Source organism: Musca autumnalis, unplaced genomic scaffold, assembly GCF_047663935.1.
Source record: "Musca autumnalis isolate F117 unplaced genomic scaffold, ASM4766393v1 scaffold_1, whole genome shotgun sequence".
In the NCBI taxonomy this organism is placed as follows: Eukaryota; Metazoa; Arthropoda; class Insecta; order Diptera; family Muscidae; genus Musca; species Musca autumnalis.
The window spans coordinates 305,713,877-305,737,285 of NW_027411644.1; the positions used below are offsets into that span (position 1 = coordinate 305,713,877).

Sequence of the window (23,409 nt, forward strand, 5' to 3'; positions counted from 1 at the left end):
GTTGTGTGGGTATTTGAAAAAATTGTTTAAAAAATCCACGTTTATTGTTGTGTGGGTATTTGAAAAAAATTGTTTAAAAAATCCACGTTTATTGTTGTGTGGGTATTTGAAAAAAATTGTTTAAAAAATCCACGTTTATTGTTGTGTGGGTATTTGAAAAAAATTGTTGTGTGGGTATTTGAAAAAAATTGTTTAAAAAATCCACGTTTATTGTTGTGTGGGTATTTGAAAAAAATTGTTGTGTGGGTATTTGAAAAAAATTGTTTAAAAAATCCACGTTTATTGTTGTGTGGGTATTTGAAAAAAATTGTTTAAAAAATCCACGTTTATTGTTGTGTGGGTATTTCAAAAAAAATTGTTTAAAAAATCCACGTTTATTGTTGTGTGGGTATTTCAAAAAAAATTGTTTAAAAAATCCACGTTTATTGTTGTGTGGGTATTTGAAAAAAATTGTTTAAAAAATCCACGTTTATTGTTGTGTGGGTATTTGAAAAAAATTGTTGTGTGGGTATTTGAAAAAAATTGTTTAAAAAATCCACGTTTATTGTTGTGTGGGTATTTGAAAAAAATTGTTGTGTGGGTATTTGAAAAAATTGTTTAAAAAATCCACGTTTATTGTTGTGTGGGTATTTGAAAAAAATTGTTTAAAAAATCCACGTTTATTGTTGTGTGGGTATTTGAAAAAAATTGTTTAAAAAATCCACGTTTATTGTTGTGTGGGTATTTGAAAAAAATTGTTGTGTGGGTATTTGAAAAAAATTGTTTAAAAAATCCACGTTTATTGTTGTGTGGGTATTTGAAAAAAATTGTTGTGTGGGTATTTGAAAAAATTGTTTAAAAAATCCACGTTTATTGTTGTGTGGGTATTTGAAAAAAATTGTTTAAAAAATCCACGTTTATTGTTGTGTGGGTATTTGAAAAAAATTGTTTAAAAAATCCACGTTTATTGTTGTGTGGGTATTTGAAAAAAATTGTTGTGTGGGTATTTGAAAAAAATTGTTTAAAAAATCCACGTTTATAAACGTGGATTTTTTAAACAATTTTTTTTGAAATACCCACACAACAATAAACGTGGATTTTTTAAACAATTTTTTTCAAATACCCACACATTTGAAAAAAATTGTTTAAAAAATCCACGTTTATTGTTGTGTGGGTATTTCAAAAAAATTTGTTTAAAAAATCCACGTTTATTGTTGTGTGGGTATTTCAAAAAAAATTGTTTAAAAAATCCACGTTTATTGTTGTGTGGGTATTTCAAAAAAAATTGTTTAAAAAATCCACGTTTATTGTTGTGTGGGTATTTGAAAAAAATTGTTTAAAAAATCCACGTTTATTGTTGTGTGGGTATTTGAAAAAAATTGTTTAAAAAATCCACGTTTATTGTTGTGTGGGTATTTCAAAAAAAATTGTTTAAAAAATCCACGTTTATTGTTGTGTGGGTATTTCAAAAAAAATTGTTTAAAAAATCCACGTTTATTGTTGTGTGGGTATTTGAAAAAAATTGTTTAAAAAATCCACGTTTATTGTTGTGTGGGTATTTGAAAAAAATTGTTGTGTGGGTATTTGAAAAAAATTGTTTAAAAAATCCACGTTTATTGTTGTGTGGGTATTTGAAAAAAATTGTTGTGTGGGTATTTGAAAAAATTGTTTAAAAAATCCACGTTTATTGTTGTGTGGGTATTTGAAAAAAATTGTTTAAAAAATCCACGTTTATTGTTGTGTGGGTATTTGAAAAAAATTGTTTAAAAAATCCACGTTTATTGTTGTGTGGGTATTTGAAAAAAATTGTTGTGTGGGTATTTGAAAAAAATTGTTTAAAAAATCCACGTTTATTGTTGTGTGGGTATTTGAAAAAAATTGTTGTGTGGGTATTTGAAAAAATTGTTTAAAAAATCCACGTTTATTGTTGTGTGGGTATTTGAAAAAAATTGTTTAAAAAATCCACGTTTATTGTTGTGTGGGTATTTGAAAAAAATTGTTTAAAAAATCCACGTTTATTGTTGTGTGGGTATTTGAAAAAAATTGTTGTGTGGGTATTTGAAAAAATTGTTTAAAAAATCCACGTTTATTGTTGTGTGGGTATTTGAAAAAAATTGTTTAAAAAATCCACGTTTATTGTTGTGTGGGTATTTGAAAAAAATTGTTTAAAAAATCCACGTTTATTGTTGTGTGGGTATTTGAAAAAAATTGTTTAAAAAATCCACGTTTATTGTTGTGTGGGTATTTCAAAAAAAATTGTTTAAAAAATCCACGTTTATTGTTGTGTGGGTATTTCAAAAAAAATTGTTTAAAAAATCCACGTTTATTGTTGTGTGGGTATTTGAAAAAAATTGTTGTGTGGGTATTTGAAAAAAATTGTTTAAAAAATCCACGTTTATTGTTGTGTGGGTATTTGAAAAAAATTGTTGTGTGGGTATTTGAAAAAATTGTTTAAAAAATCCACGTTTATTGTTGTGTGGGTATTTGAAAAAAATTGTTTAAAAAATCCACGTTTATTGTTGTGTGGGTATTTGAAAAAAATTGTTTAAAAAATCCACGTTTATTGTTGTGTGGGTATTTGAAAAAAATTGTTTAAAAAATCCACGTTTATTGTTGTGTGGGTATTTCAAAAAAAATTGTTTAAAAAATCCACGTTTATTGTTGTGTGGGTATTTCAAAAAAATTGTTTAAAAAAAAACTACGTTTATTGTTGTGTGGGTATTTCAAAAAAATTGTTTAAAAAAAACACGTTTATTGTTGTGTCTGTATTTCAAAAAAATTGTTTAAAAAATCCAAGTTTATTGTTGTGTGGGTATTTGAAAACAATTGTTTAAAAAATCCACGTTTATTGTTGTGTGGGAATTTGAAACACTGTGCCACTGACATTGTCTCGCCCTGCTTCCGTAATGCCTCACGCTTCTGCTACATTGCGGTGAATTTTTCAATTTAAAAGCACTTAGACGAAGTGCCGTTTCACAGGCAAATGTTTTCACAGAACACAATTACCAACCGTCTGAGTAGTTGTAGCCATGGGAAATTCAAGAGGCAAACGGAAGACAAACACTTGTGGATGGACCACAAATGATCTTGAAATTCCAACCGCACTCATACTAATGAGCTACGTATATGTTCTGCAGCCAAAGAGTTAGTTTCATCTTAAATTTTAACCTTAAACTGTTAACAACATTCCATATTTTCAACTCGGTGATAATGGAGATGAATGATGGCAGGATGAATGGCAATATGAATGGATTTCTTGTTAACTGGGCCAAAGAAACACGTGCATTAAGCTCAAAGAGGCATGCGCCAAAAGGCCTCTCAATGTGTTTACATTATCCTGCAACTGAGAGAGAGATGCTGTTAATTGGTTAACAGTAACTGTTGAATTCCTATATTAGCCAAGACAATTTTGTTATAAAATCCTTTACAGCATCTTAAGCGACAGTCAGTGATACGTTGAATTTTATGCTAGACACATTAGAAAGCAATAACGGAATATTTATTTTTCTAAATAAATCAATAAAACGGCTTACGTACAACATTACGGCAGGAAGTGTAACACTTGTTGGTTCATTAACTTCATTATAAGGATAATTGCCAATGAAAGGATGTTTGTGATTTTTATGGCCACAGTTTATTGTCAATGATAATGAAACATAAAAGTACAGATAATGTAACTTTGTTGTAATTAATCGCTTTTAGAGTCAATAAAAAATCTACCACGTTCCAACTTGGCAGTAAATAGCCCATGTCAATGCCATTAAAACAGCACTTGAAAATAATAGAAAAATAAATCAAAACAAAACTTAACTAAATCAATTCTTGTCAATTAATTAAGTTAATTAAAATCTTGTTATACGAAAATGTTTGCAAAAGTGTTTTGTTTTTGTTGCCCTTTAACCTTACACACCCTTGTCCTTTTGGTGGTTAGTGTCACAGCAGAAGTGAATTTAAATCACAACCACAATGTAACACCATTTACTTTGGAAAACAAGGATACCAATTATCACAACAACAACAATTCATTGCACGCAACAGAATCATCGGCAGCATTTGCTGCTGCAATGTCGTCTCTGACCACCGCAGCTGCAACCATTGCAGCCAACATCAATGCCGACCGAAATGTTGTTAATTGTGGCAATACCCCAAAAATGGTTGATAACTGTTTCAGAGATTTACCACCGCATCTAATGGAATTCCTGCAATCACCTAAAATAGTCATCGACCAACAGGAAATCATACACAAATGCAGGTGAGTTTTAAAATGGGAGAATTTTTTTTTTTAAATCCTGGTTGAAATACCCACACAACAATAAACGTGGATTTTTTAAACAATTTTTTTCAAATACCCACACAACAATCAACGTGGATTTTTTAAACAAATTTTTTCAAATACCCACACAACAATAAACGTGGATTTTTTAAACAAATTTTTTCAAATACCCACACAACAATAAACGTGGATTTTTTAAACAAATTTTTTCAAATGCCCACACAACAATAAACGTGGATTTTTTGAACAATTTTGTTCATATACACACTCAACAATAAACTTGGATTTTTTAAACAAATTTTTTCAAATACCCACACAACAATAAATGTGGATTTTTTAAACAATTTTTTCAAATACCCACACAACAATAAACGTGGATTTTTTAAACAAATTTTTTCAAATACCCACACAACAAGAAATGTGGATTTTTTAAACAATTTTTTCAAATACCCACACAGCAATTAACGTGGATTTTTTAAAATTTTTTCGGTGTTTACTTCCATTCAAGGATGGAAGTTTTAAACCGTCTACTGCACCGTATAATCTTTAAGAAGTTTATAAGACAAAAAGTAAAGAAGTATCAGTCGGCTTTGTGGACTGAGATATGCCCTCAGCCTGTGTGAATTGAAACTTTCATCTATTGACAATATCGAATCGAATACCGGCTTTGCAACCTAAACCATCTACCCCAAGAATTATGTATATACTAGCGGACCCGGCGAACTTCGTCTCGCTATTAAGGAATAAAATTTCATACAAAAACTCAATTTTCGATTTTTCCAATTTTCCGACTTTTCCAGAGGGATTTTCCAAAATTTTCTTCCGTAAAGACCTTCTCCTCGAAAATGCGAATAACTAACAAAAAAATTTTACAGAAATCGGCCTAGCCGTTCTCATTTTATGAATTACTATACATTTTTTACACCATTTTTATATATATATAGATAGATTAAAGGGTTTTCAGATACTTTTGGTCCTTTTTGGACGAATGATTATTGCGGAGGAGGTACCTGAAGGGATGGATCGACATAGTACATTTTGAATGTGGCTCTGCGAATAGGTGCCCCAAAACAAAATCACCCCAAACGTGAAGTTCAAAAATTGCCCCAAATTTGGGGTATATGTACGTGCATTACGAAGTTTGACCTCAGTATGTTGTGTGCATTTTGGCCTCAAAATAATGCACAATTAGCCCAATATCAAAAAGAAAAATTGAGACAATTTTTCATTATGCATTTTTACCCCAAATAAAAAAAAAACAATTTCACCCCAAAAACAATATGTTTCTATATTAAAACTATTATTGTGTCTTACTGGTTCCCTGCAGTAAGAACGAAAGGATGAATGTTGAATTTAAAAGATGAATATACATTTTAAGCAGCACAACAGTTATGTCTTATTATTCACAATGTGGAATTTCCTCCAGTATTCTGATCATAAAAGATCAAAGCTGGGGAACAAGAAATTTTAAATATACATCTTCTTCTTTATTTGCAAATTCGTTTTCCGAATATTAGCGACCAATACAATTTAGTTACATTTCGAAATTGTACATAATTTGATTTCATAAATTATTTATTAAATCCGCAAATCCTTCTCTCTGTCTCGCCATGCTGAATAAGTTTGTCTCATCTCGAATACCAGTCCATTCTTTGATGTTATCAAGCCATGTTAATTCCTTCCTTCCTCTAATCGGGTTTCCTTCAATTTTTATGCGGGTTATGTTTTATAATAATTTATATTTTTGGTTCCTCATGATATGTCCCAAATACGCAGTTTTTCTCCTTTTTATGTTTGATATTAGCTCTCTTTCGCAATGCATTTTCCTCAATACTTCAGCATTTGAAACATGGGCAGTCCAAGGAATTTTAAGTATCCGCCTATATATCCATATTTCAAAAGCTTCTAGCTTTTTAATGTCAGTAGATTTTACGGTCCATACTTCCATTGCGTACAGTAGGACTGACCAGACATATGCTTTAATAAATCGAGTTTTCGTGTCAAGATTAACGTCATGGCTGGTAAAAACTCTCTTGTACTTCAAAAATGCATCCCTCGCCAATTCTATTCGGCATCTTATTTCCTTCGACGAGTCCCATTGCTCGGTAATTGTGGCTCCGAGATATTTAAAACTCTTAACTCTCTCTACGTTTAAATTATGAATTTTTAATACTGAGTTATTATGTCCTTGCTTTTTGCTTATAACCATAAACTTGGTTTTCTGGATATTAATGTTTAGGCCATACTTTTCACTACAAGTTGCGAGGGTAGCCACAAGTTTCTGAAGTTGAGATATGCTATGTGCCATTAAGGTTGTATCATCAGCATATCTAATGTTGTTTAAAATCGAACCGCTTATATTTATACCATATCGAAGTCTGTTGACCGATTCTTGAAATATTTGTTCGGAGTAAATATTGAAAAGCAAGGGAGACAGTATACATCCCTGTCTGACTCCTTTGCATATAGGTACACATTCTGTCATTTCTCCGTTCACCTCGATTTGAGCAATCTGATGCCAGTAAAGGCTCTTTATACATTGAATTTCTTTCTGCTGTATGTTTAAAGTTTTCAGAATATCTATCAGTTTATCGTGTCGGACATTGTCGAAGGCCTTTTCGTAATCTATGAAACATAGAAATACATCCTTTTGGACGTTTCTTCATTTCTGTATCAAAGTTTGTATGGAGAACAGAGCCTCTCTGGTTCCCATACCTTCTTTGAAGCCGAACTGGGACATTCCCATTACATTTTCGCAATTTGGATATATTCTTGAATGAATAATTCTAAGGAATATTTTTAATGCGTGGCTCATAAGACTAATTAGTCTGAATTCATGGCAATATTTGGCGTGAGATTTTTTGGGGATGGTAATAAAAGTTGATTTTAGCCATTCCTGTGAATATTGACCTGTATCATACATCTTGTTAAATAATTCTGTTAAGAGATCTATATTGTTTTTGTAATCTTTCAATCTCCAGACATTGGCTTTTTAAATATTCATTTTTTGCAACGCGTATAGATGTTTGAATCTCTCTATTCAGCTCCCAATATAGTTCATAATTATTATTTTTATATTTTCGTCTCTGATCCATCAAATTTAATATATCTTGTGTCATCCATTCCTTGTTTTTGGATCGTTTATAATATCCTAGAGCGTCCTCTGCTATGAGCTTGAGTTTATTATTGACATCGTTCCATATGTCTTCAACGGTTTCGCTATTGGTTGCGTTTAATTCCTGGTTTATCCGGTCTTTTAGCCTTGTTTTCAGAGAGATATCGTTAAGTTTTGCCTCGTCGAGCTTTCGTCGAGATTTTCTTTTCTTCGTTACAGCAATCTTTGTTCGCAACTTCATCATCAGAAGATTGTGGTCTGATGGAACGTCTGCTCCCGGGTAGGTCGAGGTTTTTAAAACAGATGACCCATACCTCGAGTTGATTAAAATAAAATCTATTTGATTACGTACAATGTGATCTCTTCTATCTTGGGGTGATTTCCAAGTGTACAGCCTTCTTGGGTGGAGACAGAACATTGTATTAGCTATGTTCATTTTGTGTTCTTGACAGAACTGAACTAGCCTATCGCCTCTTTCGTTCCTTTCACCTAGTCCGTATAATCCTGTAATTCCAGGAACTCTTTCCCTCCCTACTTTAGCATTAAAATCGCCTTGAATTATAGTTATTTCGTGTGGCTTTGTCATTTTTAAAAGATCCTCTACTTCTTCGTAGAAAAATTCAATTTCGGCATTGCTTTTATCAGCAGTGGGTGCATATATTTGAATAATATTTATATTAATAGGCTTGCATTTTAGTTTTATAAGCAAAGATCGGTCAGATTTCGGGATGAAACCTGTTATACATTGCGCCACTGTATTCTTTACGATTATTCCCACTCCATTCGTATGATTTTGATTACTATTACCTGAGTGGTAGATTTTCATGTTTCTGGAAGAAAATTCTCCGTTATTGGGCCACCATGTCTCACTTATTCCGAGGATATCAATATTTAACCTTTCCATTTCAGATATAGTATTCGCGAGTTTACCAGATTCGTAGAGACTCCGTACATTCCATGTGCCAATGTTTAGGCTTTGATTTGTTTTACCTCTGGGTATTCTTAGCACCCTCGTATTACCGGAGATTGAGGGCCATGTGTTATTTCTTAAATCCATAAATTGTTTGGTTTTCAAGGAAATATACTTCAGTGGTTTTCCGTTGCCTTCTGAAGGGTTTAAAGTTTTCCTTCTATATTACAAGCCGCTCCTCTGGAGTACAGACGCTTCTTTGCTGTGTTTTTTTTTCGAAGTAAACTCTCCGGGCTGTTTGGTCCGCGGGAGGTATTTCATTTCCCTCCTACCACCCATATCTGGGAAGCATTCGCTATCCGCCACCTGCGACGCGTTCTCTAGGGATTACAGCCTCCCCCCGAGAAAAATACCTTTTTTGATAAGGTTGAACACTTAAGTAAATAAAGATTTGTATAAAAAATTAAAGTAGGATTATTTGATATGGATATTATCGTCAGGATGATTGAAGGAATCGGTAGGTTTAATAAAAAATTGCGCCATTTTTTCATTACCCCTGCCGATCCCTTCAACAATCCTGACCCTTAATTCCATATTATTTTTTTCATAAAAATAGTGTAACTAATAATTTAAAACGTTCTTTAATATGAATACGGATATTTGCTGTTGCTGAAGGGCTCGGTAGGGGTAATGAAAAAACCGCGCGATTTTTTCATTACCCCTACCGACCTCTTCAACCATTCTGACGCCAAACTCCATACCATTTTATTCATAAAACAAGTAAAAAAGTGTCAGTCGGCTTTGCCGACAGATACATTTATACCCTCAGCCAATGTGAAGCGAAACTTTTACCTCCTGACAGATCGAATGTATTTAAAGTCTCTTCAGAATTTTGTGGACCTTTTTGGACATTTGAACTTGCCGACAAAAATGTGGATTAGGAATTAAGACTCAAATATTTAAATTTTTTAGGACAGGTACCTCTAGGGCAGGTACCCTTAGAAGTTAAACTAAATTTTGATAAAATATTAGGAGATCCAAAGTTTGGACCAAATTGGTTGCCCTATTCAAGTGATATCTTCCTAGCATTTTAGTGACATTTTTTAAATATTGGGGAGAAGTACCGAAAGTTGTGGACCGGTATTGCCCATGAAAATAAGTTTGGATATAATATGACGAAGACCAAATGTTGGACCAAATCGGTTGAACAGTTCGAGAGTTATCGTGTTCTCCGACCGCCACATATGGTGACATAGGAGTTTTTTTACACCTTTCGGGCTGTTTTCCCAAGAAATATGGACTTGCCCCTGAAAAAAACTTTTACCGTCGTAATGGAGGTAGCGAATGCAAATCGCTTCAACAAAAATCAAAGTGATTCGATTCGATTCGGTATGGAGTTTAGCGTCAGAATGGTTGAAGGGATCGGTAGGGTTAATGAAAAAATCACGCGATTGTTTCATTACCCCTTACTTACATACTTAGCTGGCCCATTACAGAACATTTGTTCCACAGACCGAACTAAGAAATGATCTCCAATTCTCTCTGTTTCGTGCTTTGCTTTTTGGAATACTGCGCCTAGTCATCTCATCATCCACTTGTTTGCGCCATCCATTCGTTGGCCTTCCTTTTTAGCGGGTTCATCATCGCTCATTCTTATTATATGGCCTAGCCAACGCAATCGCTGCATCTTAATACGTTTAATTATATTGATGTCGTTGTATAGCAGATACAGCTCGTGGTTCATACGACGTCGATATTCACCGTCAACGCAGATCGGTCCGTAGATCTTTCGAAGAATTTTTCTCTCAAACACGCCATGCACTGCCTTATCTGCTTGCGCAAGTACCCAGGCATCGGAACCATGCATCAACACGGGTAGTATCAGTGTTTTGTAAAGCGTTATTTTTGTTTGACGAGGTGTGGCTTTGTTTTTAAAGTGCTTACTTAAGCCAAAGTAGCATCTGTTGGCCAATACAATTCTTCTTTTTATTTCACAACTGATGTCGTTTGTTGTGTTTACGGTGGTGCCGAGGTATGCGAAGTCTTTTACTACCTCAAAATTATAGGAATCAACTTCAAAAGCTGGTCCGAGCTCTATGGACGCATTTCGCGTCGACACCATCAGCTTGGTCTTCTCGCCGTTTACCGCCCGATCCACTTTAGCAGATTCTCCTTCGACCTTCATAAAGGTATCGGTTACTTCTTTTACTGATCGTCCCATGATGTCTATATCATCAGCATAAGCAAGTAACATGTGGCTATTGGTGTAGATTGTGCCACTTCTTTTAACGTTTGCCTCTCGTATAACCTTTTCTAGCAGGATGTTGGAAAGGTCACACGAAAGGCTTTCTCCATGCCTGAAACCTCTTTTGGTACAAAACTCTTCGGAGAGGTTTTTCCCTATTTTAACTGAAGATATTGTGTCAGTTAGAGTCATTTTACAAAGCCGAATGAGCTTTGCGGGGATACCAAATCCAGACATTGCTTGGAATATCTTTGAACGTAGCGGGCTATCGAAGGTTGCTTTATAATCGACAAAAAGGTGGTAGGTGTCGATCTGCATCTCTTGGGTCTTCTCCAGGATTTGGCGCAGGGTAAATATTTGGTCAATGGTGGACTTGCCAGGTCTTAAGCAGCCATGGGCTTTAGTCGTTCGCACAATATCTTGTATGCGATAGGGAGAATACTTATGCCCCTATAGTTGGAGCATAAAGTCTTATCTCCTTTCTTATGGACGGGACACAGGATGCTCAGGTTCCAATCGTCGGGTACGCATTCTTCCTGCCAGATGGAGCTAACTGGCTGATGCATACACCTTATCAGCGTGTCGCCTCCGGTTTTAAACAGCTCGTTTTTCAATTACCCGCACAACAATATACGTGGATTTTTAAACAAATATTTTCAAATACAATAAACGTGGATTTTTTAAGCAATTTTTTCGTTGTTTACTTCTATTCAAGGGTGAACGTCTCAAACCGTCTACTTCACCGTATAATCTTTAAAAAGTTTATAAGACAAAAAGTAAAGAAGTATCAGTCGGCTTCGTCGACAGAAATATACCCTCAGCCTGTGTGAATTGAAACTTTCATATATTGACAATATCGAATCGAAAACCGGTAACCGCACATTTTTGAGCTTTTGGATCATTACGTCAGGAAGCATGGACTTGCGACGACAAACATAACATCGCTGTAAACAGGATCACAAGTAGTACCTGCGGAAAATGATTCAAAAAAGTCCTCGAACATATGTATACCCTCAGCCTATGTTAATTAGAACTTGCATCTACGAACAGATCGAATGTATTTAGGGTCTTTTCAAAATTTTGTGGCACTTCTTGGACATTTGAACTTGCCGACAAAAATGTGGATTAGGATTAAAGTTCAAAAGTTTTGGGGAGGAGGGAATGGACCGACATAGTGCATTACGAAGGTGGATCTTATTTTGAGAGTCATATCTTTTCGATAGATATCTCGCTCACTAGACATTTCAGTGGGTTATCGTACACCTGTTGGACCAGTATGCCAGGAAGCATGGACTTGTCCACGGAAAACATAATATGGCTTTAAACGGGACCACAAAGAACATCATCGGTATACATTTCCAAAGGATCTCTAAAAAGACCCTAACTGCACTTGGACATAAATGTTGAACTTTTGTGGGGGAGTTATCCTAAGGAGAGGATCGATATGGGCCATTTTAGAAGTTTAACAATGTTTGGATAAAATATGACAAAGGCCAAATATTGGACCAAATCGGTTTATCAGTTCAAGAGTTATTGTGCTCTCCAGCTACTACATATGGTGCCACGGGGTTTTTTACAACTCACAACTTTCGGGCTGTTTTCCCAAGAAGTATGGACTTGCCACAGAAAAAACGATTACCGTTGTAATTGAGACAGCGATTGCAAGTTGCTTCATCAGAATTCAAAGTTAGTCAAGAGCAGGACTTAAAGTGAACTTATCCGAAATTTTGTGTGGGAGGCACCAGTAGGAATGGGCAAATAGAGTCCATATTCAAACCTGATCTATATCTGATAGATATATTAGGAAGCATAAAGTATGGACCAAATCGGTCCTTCCTTCAAGACTTATTGTGCGCACAATTTTTTCCTAACATTTTTGAACTTTTGTGGGGGAGTTACCTGAAGGAGTGAACCGATATGGCTTATCTTATCTTAAACTAAGTTTGGACAAAATATTATGGAGGCCAAATTTTGGATCGAATAGGCAGATCCGTTCGAGAGCTATTTTGCGCTCCAACCACTGGTTTTTTATTTATAGGCTATTTTCTCAGGAAGTATAATTTTGCCCCTGATGAAACTTGTACCGCCGTATGGGGGGCCGTGAATACAAGTTGCTACAACAAAAATCAAAACGATTCAAGAGCAGGTCCTAAACTGAACTTTTCCGAAATTTTGTGTGGGAGGTATCCGAAGGCGTGGTCCGATTGAGTCCATATTGGAACCTCGTCTAAGTTTGGTTGAAATTTCACGATGTGCAAAGTATGGACCAAATAGATTACTTAATTCAAGAGCCGATGGCGTTCATAAAAGTCGACCAGTCTTTTTCCATTATTATTTCTAACAACTCCAAGGCCATGTTTCCCCATGACCGATTGCAGATTCTCGTTATTCGCCCCTACTTTGGCATTGGAATCGCTCATGTACATTTTTATATCACCGACTTGCTGGGAATTAGTTATTGAATCGAGTTGGTTGTTAAAAGTCATCTTTAATATGGTTTTCATCCGATTCTGTCGGGGCGTAACACTGTACTATGCAAATATTTCTAAATTTGCATTTGAATCTTGCTGTAATGATTCTATCTGATACAGCTTTGTGTTGAATCAGTGCACTCCGAGGTTTAGGGGAAATGATTAACCGCCTACGCCTCTTATTTTGTCCGTTCTGTAATTTTACTGGTTCGGCTGAACTACCTGTCCATCGAACTTCACTTAGACCCAAAATGTAATTATTATACGAGGCCATCTCCTTTCGGACTTGCTTAAGTCTTGCTGGTTCGAAGAGAGTTCTTACGTTCCAGGTGCCAATCATAAACCGTTTCTTAAATCCAAAAGTCGCCATCATAGGGTTTATTGAAACCAGTTCAACAGTGTTGTTTTCCTTACTTTAACTAAGCAACTTAAATGAATTAAATCTCGTTAATTATGAAATATCTAAATACCTGAATTTCTAATAATATATGTAAATATCCGCCATATGGCAACCCTTTATCCATTACAGCGAAAGCTTTCACTCAATGGATAAAGGGTTTTCTAAATTCCAATCGTTTCAACATAAAAATGAATCTAATTTTTTGTTAAGAAGTTGAGAGACTCTTACTTCTCCATTGTCATCTCAACGGTAAGCAATTGCATAAAAGAATAAAATACCGCAGAAGACTTCCGAACCCAATTTTTGTTTTATTCTTTTATCTTTCTATGTCTCGTTGGGTTTTTGCCGCTATCCATTTGGAGCTAATAACGCCCGCTAAAATACAGTCCGTTTTCTTTACCCGCAGCTACTAGCCCATTTGTTCAGGGTTGCTGTTGTTGTTGTTTGAATTTGTTAATGTTTCTGTAATCTGATTAATTTAAGACGTTCGGCAGATTGGGCCACAGCGTCCGATCCGAGTGTTGGGGCTGCCAACGAGCCCTCTAAGCCGGGTCGCCTTCTCACTTAAGCTATCAACAAACGGTTGGAAAATTCGACAAATGAATCATCTCTGGACACTCCCAAGTGAGTGACGATTTCCGTACCGAAGTACGCATCTGAGAAGATCCCCATACCCCATATATAGACACGGTGCGCCTTAACTAGATTTAAATGAAAGGTGCTTACACCTGGAAAGTTTTTGCGGATTCTGAAACTAAATTGTTCATAGATAAGAAAAATCAAAAAAAAAAAAAAAACGCCGGGGGGATTTTCAAATAAATCGCGGCCAAAGTGCATATTTTTAGGGTTTTTTTTAGATTTTCATGATTTTGCTTGGAAATCGTAATGCGACTAATGAAAATGATGTAGCAGTGAAAATTCTCTTTAAGATTGGCCTTCATGACTTTTTCCTAGGATTTACCATTTTTGAGATATTGAAGTTCAAATTGGGACAATGGACTGACTGTATCATCGCCTTTTAAAACAATGCCATGACTGCACTTTCCCAACATAAACTTATATATCTAAACAAGTAAAAAAGTATCAGTCGGCTTTGCCGACAGAGATATACCCTCAGCCTGTGCAAATTGAAACACTTTTTTTTCACAAAAAACTTATGTATTTAGGGGGTTTCAAAATTTTGGTCTCGTATGAACCGACAAAAATGTTGATTAGGATTAAAGTTCAAAAATTTTACTGAAAAGGTACTTAAAGGAATGGACCGACATTGACCATGGGGGTGCCATAGGGGGTTTTTACACCCTTCGGACTTTTTTCACAAGAAGTATGGACTTGCCCTGAAACAACTCTTACCATCGTAATAGAGTAAGCGAATTTAAGTTGCTTCAACAAAAGTCAAAGTAATTCAACAGCAGGTCTTAAGGTGAACTTATCCAAAATTTTGTGTGGGAGGTACGGGATGGAGTGGACAAATATAGTCCATATTCGAACCTGATCTATATCTGGTAGATATTATGAGAATGTGTAAAGTATTGACCAAATCGGTCACTCCCATAAAGAGTTATCGTGCGCACAATTTTTCCGAATATTTTTGAACTTTTGTGGGGTAGGTACCTGAAGGAGTGCACCGATATGGCTTATCTACGAATTTAAACTAAGTTTGGAAACAATATTACGAAGGCCAAATTTTGGCCGGAACCGGCATTTCCGTTCGAGAATTATCTTGCGCTTCCACCCATAAACATGGTGTCATAGGGTTTGTTTTTCAACTTTCAGGCTATTTTTTCAGGAAGTATGGACGTGCCCCTGAGGAAACTTGTACCTTCGTATAGGGGACAGTGAATACAAGATGCTACAACAAAAACCAAGGCGATTTGAAAGCAGGTCCTAAACTGAACTTTTCCGAAATTTTGTGTGGGAGGTACTCGAAGGAGTTTACCGATTGAGTCCATATTGCAACCTCATCTAAGTCTGGTAGAAATTTCATAATGTGCAAAGTATGGACCAAATCGGTTACTCCCTTCAAGAGTTATCGTACGCACAAATTTTCCGAACATTTTCGAACTTCTGTGGGGGAGGTACCGGAAGGAGTGGACCGATATAATCCATCTTTGAACTTGAACTAATTTTGGACAAAATATTACGAAAGCCAAATTTTGGACCGAATCGGCAGATCAGTTCGAGAGTTATCTTGCGCTCCAACCACTACACACGGTGTCATAGGGTTTTTTGTAACTTTCAGGCTATTTTCTCAGGAAGTATGGACTTGCCCCTAATGAAACTTACAGCGTCATATAGAGGACAGCGAATACAACTTGCATAAACAAAAATCAAAGCGATTCGAGACCAGGTCCTAAACTGAACTTTTCCGAAATTTTGTGTGGGAGGTACCCGAAGGAGTGGACCGATTGAGTCCATATTGGAACCTAATCTAAGTTTGGTAGAAATTACACGATGTGCAAAGTATGGACCAAATCGGTTATTCCCTACAAGAGTTATCGTGCGCACACGTTTTGCGACAATTTTTGAACATTTGTGGGGGAGGTTCCTGAAGGAGTGGACCTATATGGCCCATCTTCGAACTTAAATCGAATCTGGACAAAATATTTCGATACCCAAAATTTGATCCGAATCGATTGATCCGTTCGAGAGTTATCGTGCGCACCAGCCAGCCAGACAGACCGACAGACAGACAGACGGACGGACGGACATTGCTAGATCTACTCAAAATTGTCTGAAACGGATATCGTACAAACATACTTGGGGTCTAAAACCATTATTTCGATGAGGCACATTTTTGGTCGTATCAAAGTGTAAATACCCTCTTTAGCCTAAAGGCTGAGGGTATAAAAATGGTACAGCCTAAGAAAAAAATCACACAATCAAACTTGTAGAGAATTTTCACAGCTATAAAATTTTCTCAGGTCCCATATCGATTCATGCAAAAACGCGAAACCCTAACAAAAAAACCTAAAAATGTAACCTGAGCTTCTTTATCTAAAAATGGTACAACATGCGACCAAATCATTAACGTCAATCCTCTAGAGAATTTTTACAGCTACAACATTATCTTTAGCTCCATTTCGATAGGACTTGCGGTTTCCAAGCAAAATCACGAAAACCTAAAATAAACCTAAAAATGTGAACTTTGACCGCGACTTATTTAAATATCCCTGCATCGATTTTTTCTTGTTTTCGAATTTTTCCCATCCAACAACATTGCTGTTTCAGAATCCACAAAAACATCCCAGATGTAAGCTGCTTTCACTTAAAGTTAGTTAAGGCGCTCCGTGCATGACATTGTTTCATAAGGAGGCGATACGTCAGTCCATTGTCCCAATTTGTACTTCTATATCTCAAATCCTAGAAAAAAGTCATAAAGGCCAATCTTGTAGAAAATGTTCACTGCTACAACATTTTCTTTAGTCCCATTACGATACGACTAGCGGTTTCCAAGCAAAATCGTGAAAACCTAAAAAAGCCCTAAAAATGTGAACTTTGACCGCGATTTATTTGAAAATCCCTCCGGCGATTTTTTTCTGTTTTTTGATTTTTCTCATCTATGAACATTGTAGTTTCAGAATCCGCTAAAACTTCCCAGGTGTAAGCACCTTTCATTTAAATTTAGGTAAGGCGCACCGTGTAGACCATATTTAAACCTGATCGTAGAAATATTACGATGTGCAAAGTGTGGACCAAATTGGTTACTGCCTTCTACAATTATCAATTCTATCGTGGGCACCATTATAGCGAAAATTTTTGAACTTGTGTGGGGGAGGGACAGAAAGGAGTGTACCGAAATGGCTCATCTTAGAAGTTTGGACAAAATTATTCGAAGTCCAAATTATGAACCGAATTCGTCTGACCCGTTCGAGATTTTTCGTTGCCGCAAAATCAAGTGACCATACCAATTTCACATATTAGTGTAGAGTATAATAAAGAATAATCTACTTAGGGTTAAAGGTATTAGCAAAAAAAAAAAAAAAGAACTTTAATCAACATCAAATAAACTTGTCCGGTAATCAGCTTAAATTCTTATTAAAATCTCTTAAATGATGTTATTTTAAATGAGTCTTGCCCCCCTTTCTGAAAAAGAAGAAGGAACGTAAAAGTGTAATTAATTCGTTTAAGTCGTGCGATTAATTACTCTCTGTTATTAATTAAATGCTATAAATAATGATTTGACTTGACTTTGTCTGGTTTTTGGTTTGGTTTTGCGAGAGTCCTTTTATCCACCAAAGAGCAGCGTTTTTCATTAATGAAATAACAAATACAACAAATGAAACATCGTTTTACTGTAGCAATAACAACTTTGGTGGAAATTCTATATTTCGCCAAAAAACATTTATTATCTGTGTGGCCATAAAAGAGTAATTAAATATGGGGCATATTATGTACTTATATACATACCACATATGTATGTATGTATGGTATTAGTTTTGTGGTATTTGGTTAGATACTTTTGTGCATAGCATAATTGAGAATCATATATTATGTTTAAATTTACGAAAAAATGCAATACTGATAAATTACAAATGGTATCTAATTTGAAATAAATATGCAAAATGAATGGTCGGATATTAACTTTAGCTCTTTTATGACTATGCTATGAGTAAGAATGGAGAGAAATGATACATTACATATTTACTATCGATAGCAGAATGCATAAGATATACATATCAACATAAGCTCTGCTTTACTTATTTATAGACAGCGGAATTTTATGGTCCGATTCATACCAAATTTTGGGACTGGCAATATTTTTGGCTTTTGATTAAATTGCAATGTGACATATGCAAAATTATGCAAAATACATAAATTTTTGCATATGCAAAATTTATGCATTTTACATATTTTCTTATGCAAGAAATATTTCTATAATAGGTACAAAAATGTTTGTGTGTACAATTTTTCTGTTTAAAATTCTAAATACCGAAAACCAGGAGGTACCGTTCTATGGGGGTCTTCATATAGCCATGGACCTATACTGACAAAATACAGATGGAAAGTATTATACTCCCAACGAAGACTTAATTATTATTTATTTTATTTTGGTTGGTGCCGCCAGGGTTTCTTGGAGCTTTTAGGCCAATATCTCAGGAAGTATGGACTTGCGCAAGAAAAAAAATTGTACCGTCGTAAAGGGAGTCGCAAGGACAACTTACTGAAAAAATTTCAAAACGATCCGAGAGGAGCTCTTATACTTCACTTTATCCGAATTTTGTGTGGGAGATACCCGAAAGAGTGGACCGATACCTGGAAGGAATAACACGATGTGCAAAGTCTGGACCAAATCATTTGCTCCCTTCGAAAGTTATCGTTCACACTATTTTACAGAAAAAGTTTTAACTTTTGTGAGGGAGTTGTTGGGCCTTTTTTAACCATTGAACTTGCGGACAAAAATGTGAATTAGGATTAACGTTCAAAAATGTTGCGGGGAGGGACCTCAAGAAATGGATCGAAATAATCCAGTATGCAAGGGGATCTTATTTTGGGAGTCATATCTTTTCCATAGATATCGCCCCCTTTAGTCATTTCAGTCATCGTATAACTTTTGGACCAGTATGCCAGGAAGCTAGGACATGTCCACGGGAAACATAATGTGGCTGTAAACCGGACCACAACGAACAGCATCGGTATACATTTCCAAAGGATGTTCGAACAGAGCCTAAACTGCACTTAGACACAAATGTTGGAAATTTGTGGGGAAGGTACCCTAAGGAGAGGACCATCAGAAGTTAAACTAAATTTGGACAAAATATTGGAGATCCAAAGTTTGGACCAATTTGAGGCAACCAAGTGCATACCATTATAGTGACATTTTTTTAAATTTTGGGCGGAAGTACCTGGCTTCTTTCTTAAAAGGTATGGACTTGCCTATGAAAAAAAATTTGAAAAACTTTTACCGTCGTAATGGAGGCAAAGAAATGATTCGAGAGCAGGTCTTAAAGTGAACTTATCAGAAACTTTGTGTGGGAGGTACCCGAAGGAGTGAACAAATAAAGTATATATTCGAATCTGATATATATCTGATAGATATATTAGGAAGTGTAAAGTATGGACCAAATTGGTCACTCCTTTCAACAGGTATGGTGCGCACAATTGTTCCCAACCTTTTTTGAACTTTTATGGGGGAGGTACCTGAAAAAGTATACCGACATGGCTTATCTTCGAACTCAAACTAAGTTTGGGTAAAATATTACGAAGGCCAAATTGTGGACCAAATCGGTTGATCCCTTCGAGAGTAATCTTGCGCTCCGGCCACTATAGACGATGTCATAAGGTTTTTTTTTGCACCTTTCAGGCTGTTTTCTCAGGAAGTATAGACTTGCCCCTGATGAAAATTATACCATCGTACGGGAGGCAGTGAATACAAGTTGTTACAACAAAAATCAAAGTGATTCGAGAGCAGGTCCTAAACTGAACCTTTCCAAAATATGGCGTGGGAGGTACCCGAAAGAGTGGGAGAATTGACTCCATATTGAAACCTCATCTAAGTGCTGTAGAAATTTCACGATGTGCAAAGTATGGACCAAATCAGTTACTCCCTTCAACAGTTATCGTGTGCACAAATTTTTCGGACATTTTCGAACTTTTGTGGTGGAGGTACCGGAAAGAGAGGACCGATATTACCCATCTTCGAACGTAATCTAAGTTTGGACAAAATATTAAGAAAGCAAAATTTTGGACAGAATCGGTGGATCTGTTCGAGAGTTATCGTGCGCTCCAGACTGTCAGACAGGCAGACGGACGGACATGGCCAAATCAACTCCAAATCGTCTGAAACGGATTTCGTCCAAACATACTTGGGGTCTAAAACCATTATTTCAATGAGGCACATTTTTCCCGTATGAAAGTGTATATCCCCTCGTTGGCATAAATGCTGAGGGTATTAACATAGGTTTCAATTAAAATTCAAATGTGTTGCGGATGCATCGGCATAGTCCATTTTGGAAGTGGATCTTATTTTTGGTAATCATTTCTTTTCGATAGATATCTCGCCCACCAGTCATTTCAGTTGGTCACCGTATAACTTAAAGCCTTTGAACAACTAAGTCAGGATGTTTGGACTTGTGCACAAGGAGTAGCTTCGGTATAAATTTCAAGGGATCTTCCAACAGATCCTGATATGGGCCATTTTCGAAGTTGAACTAAATTTGGACAAAATATTACAAAGGCCAAATTTTGGACCGACTCGGCGATTATCGTGCGCTCCAGCCACTACACATGGTACCATAGGGGTTTTAACAGATTTTGGGCCATTTTCTCAGAAAGTATAAACGTGCCGCTGAAAAAACAAATAGAAGTTGTTTCAACAAAAATCGAAGAGATTCGAGAGGAGGTCTTAAACTGAATTTCTCGACATTTTGTGTGGCAGGTACCCGAAGGAGTGGACCTATATATACCATATTCGAACCTGATCTATATATGTATGTCTAGTAGAGATATTGAAATGTGCTAAGAATGGACTAACTCTGTAATTTTCTTCGAAAGTTATCGTGCGCCCCATTTTAGCGAAAAGTTTTAAATTTTTTTGGGATAGGTATCAGAAGGTGTGGACATATCGGTCAACTCTTTCGGGTACCTCAACTTCGAACTTAATCTAAGTTTGGACAAAGTATTACGAAGGCCAAATTTTGAACCGAATCTGCTGATCCGTTCGAGAGTTATCGTGCGCTCCTACACATGTTTTTTACAGCTTTCGGGTCATTTTCTCAGGACGTATGGACTTGCCCCTGAAAAAACCTTATACCTTCTGAATGGAGGTAGTGGTTCACAGCCAAGTTGAACTATAGGAAAGGTTTGGTATTAAATAATTGACATTAATATTCGTATATACAGTATTCGAATGACTTACGTATAAAGGCTAGCTTATCCGTCGTTCACACATTAAAATAACACTGTGAAATATTGCGTAATGGTTGAATGTGTCGGACTTCGGTGAACTCCTTGGCCCTAATTACGACATTTGATTCGATCGAGTATTTGCTCATGAATGAAAAATCCAACTATTAAAACCTATTCGCGATACTAAGCGTACATTCACTAAGGTAGATTCATTAGCAATTTGTTACAATAATGTCTAAAGTTGAAAACACATACAACGTTTGGGTAAAGTTTTGTGTCGTTTTGGCCGTTTTTACACTGTTGGGAATGACGCCGAAAAATTCAAATTCATTTGAAATATATGCCGGCAAACACATCAACGCCGGACTTTGGTGTCGGCGTCGCCCTGTTGTTGTTGTTTTTTTGTCAACGCCCAACGCAAAACTTTACTCAAACGTTGTATGTGTTTTCAGCTTAAAAGTTTTACAAAAATAAAGCTGAAAACGCATCCAACGTTTGGTTAAAGTTGTGTGTCGTTTTGGCCGTTTTTACACTGTTGGGCATGATGCCGAAAAATTCAAATTCATTTTAAATATATGCCGGAAAGCAGATCAACGCTGGATTTTGGTGTCGGCGTCGCCCTGTTGTTGTTGTTTTTTTCTCAACGCTTAACACAAAACTTTAATTAAACGTTGGATGTGTTTTCAGCTTAAGTCATTTCGTACAGCACAACTTCATTCCGAAATTATTACCCAAAGTATTCTTCAACGATTTCAACAAATATTTACATTTTTCCATGGCACAATTAAAGTAAATAAACAAATGTTGTTTTCATGTCATACTGTAGGAATGTAGGATTGGATTTGACAGGCTAAATTACAGAAAATGCGGGTGTTAACTTTAAAATGAGGTTACCTTTCTTTATTCTACCATGACATTTTTCATTAATAACTAGCCGACCCGTTCCAGATGATAACTTATATTTAATATTGCATATGTGCCCTTCATTCACATGAATGTTCAGTGGCTTAAGGGCCAACTGTGTCGTCCTTCCACCTTCTTATAATGTACATCTTATATACCTGATGAAGCAATAGCTATCGATATGTTGCCTTCTAATTTAAATACATGCTTTCCAATAAGACCGAACCTTCGCTATGCATAACATCTGGTATTTCCATTGATTTTTAACATATTTAAGACCATACTAGCGATCGGGTCTTATGGTTTGTACATTTTACATATATAGCGCATTTAAAAAAATAGGACGCAGGGTATAACAATCACCTCCGAAATTTAACAAAATTTATAGCATTTTTCCACCAAGGACCATCCCTGTACATCATCTTAAAATTACATGGAAATCGGTTTAGAAGTTTTGAAGATATAACACACTTAAAAAAGTGGGCGTGGTCGGGTCTTATAGCCACAAATAAGTCCCTCGGGCGTGGTCGGGTCTTAAGGTCCCAAAATGAGTACCTAGGGTCGGAGAATCGAAGGGTGCATGTTCGGAGCAGGGTGGGTCGTTGCAGAGTGGTTCGATATGTAGAGGTTCGGAGCGGGGTAGATGGGAAGGTGTGGTTCGGAGGGTGGAAATTCCAAGCGGGGTGGATCGGAGGGTGGAAGTTCAATGCGGGTTGGTTCCGAGGGTGGAAATCCGCAGCAGGGTTTAAGGTCGAAGCAGGGTGGATCGGAAGGTGGAAGTTCGGGGCGGGGTGGTTCGGAGGGTGGAAGTTCAGAACGGGGTGGTTCAGAGAGTGGTTGTTCGAAAGAATTAATTCAATCACTCGTTTCATTTTTGCTAAAATAGCGGTTTTATTAAATCAGACATAGTGGAGGTACCAAACCCCTCCGAAATTCAACACAATGTATAGCCTATCTGAACCACGGGTCCTCCCTGTACATTCTCTGAAATTTTCAGGAAAATCGGTTCAGTAGTTTTGGGTATGTAACGTATTTAAAAAGTGGGCGTGATATAATAGGGTTTTTATAAAAATAGGGCATGGAGGAGGTACCCCGCCCTCTCCGAAATTAAAAAAAATATATAGCCTATTTTCACCATAGATATAGCATTTTTAAAGAAATAGGGTATAGGTGAAGTACCCCACCTCTTCCGAAATTCAACAAAATTTGTAGCCTATTTTAACCGGGGGCCATCCTTTTACATTCCCTGGCAATTTCAGAAAAAT

The 23,409-nt window shown here is 36.2% G+C and overlaps 1 protein-coding gene across 1 annotated transcript in view; it reads left to right on the plus strand.

Moving 5' to 3' along the window:
• Positions 1 to 3,422: 3,422 nt before the first annotated feature.
• Positions 3,423 to 23,409, plus strand: part of LOC141391408 (uncharacterized) — a 126,131-nt gene continuing 106,144 nt past the window's right edge. The window contains exon 1 of the mRNA XM_073964309.1: positions 3,423 to 4,231. Coding sequence (XP_073820410.1) covers positions 3,843 to 4,231 — 389 coding nt within the window. The 5' untranslated portion in view covers positions 3,423 to 3,842. The remainder of the gene's footprint in view (positions 4,232 to 23,409) is intronic.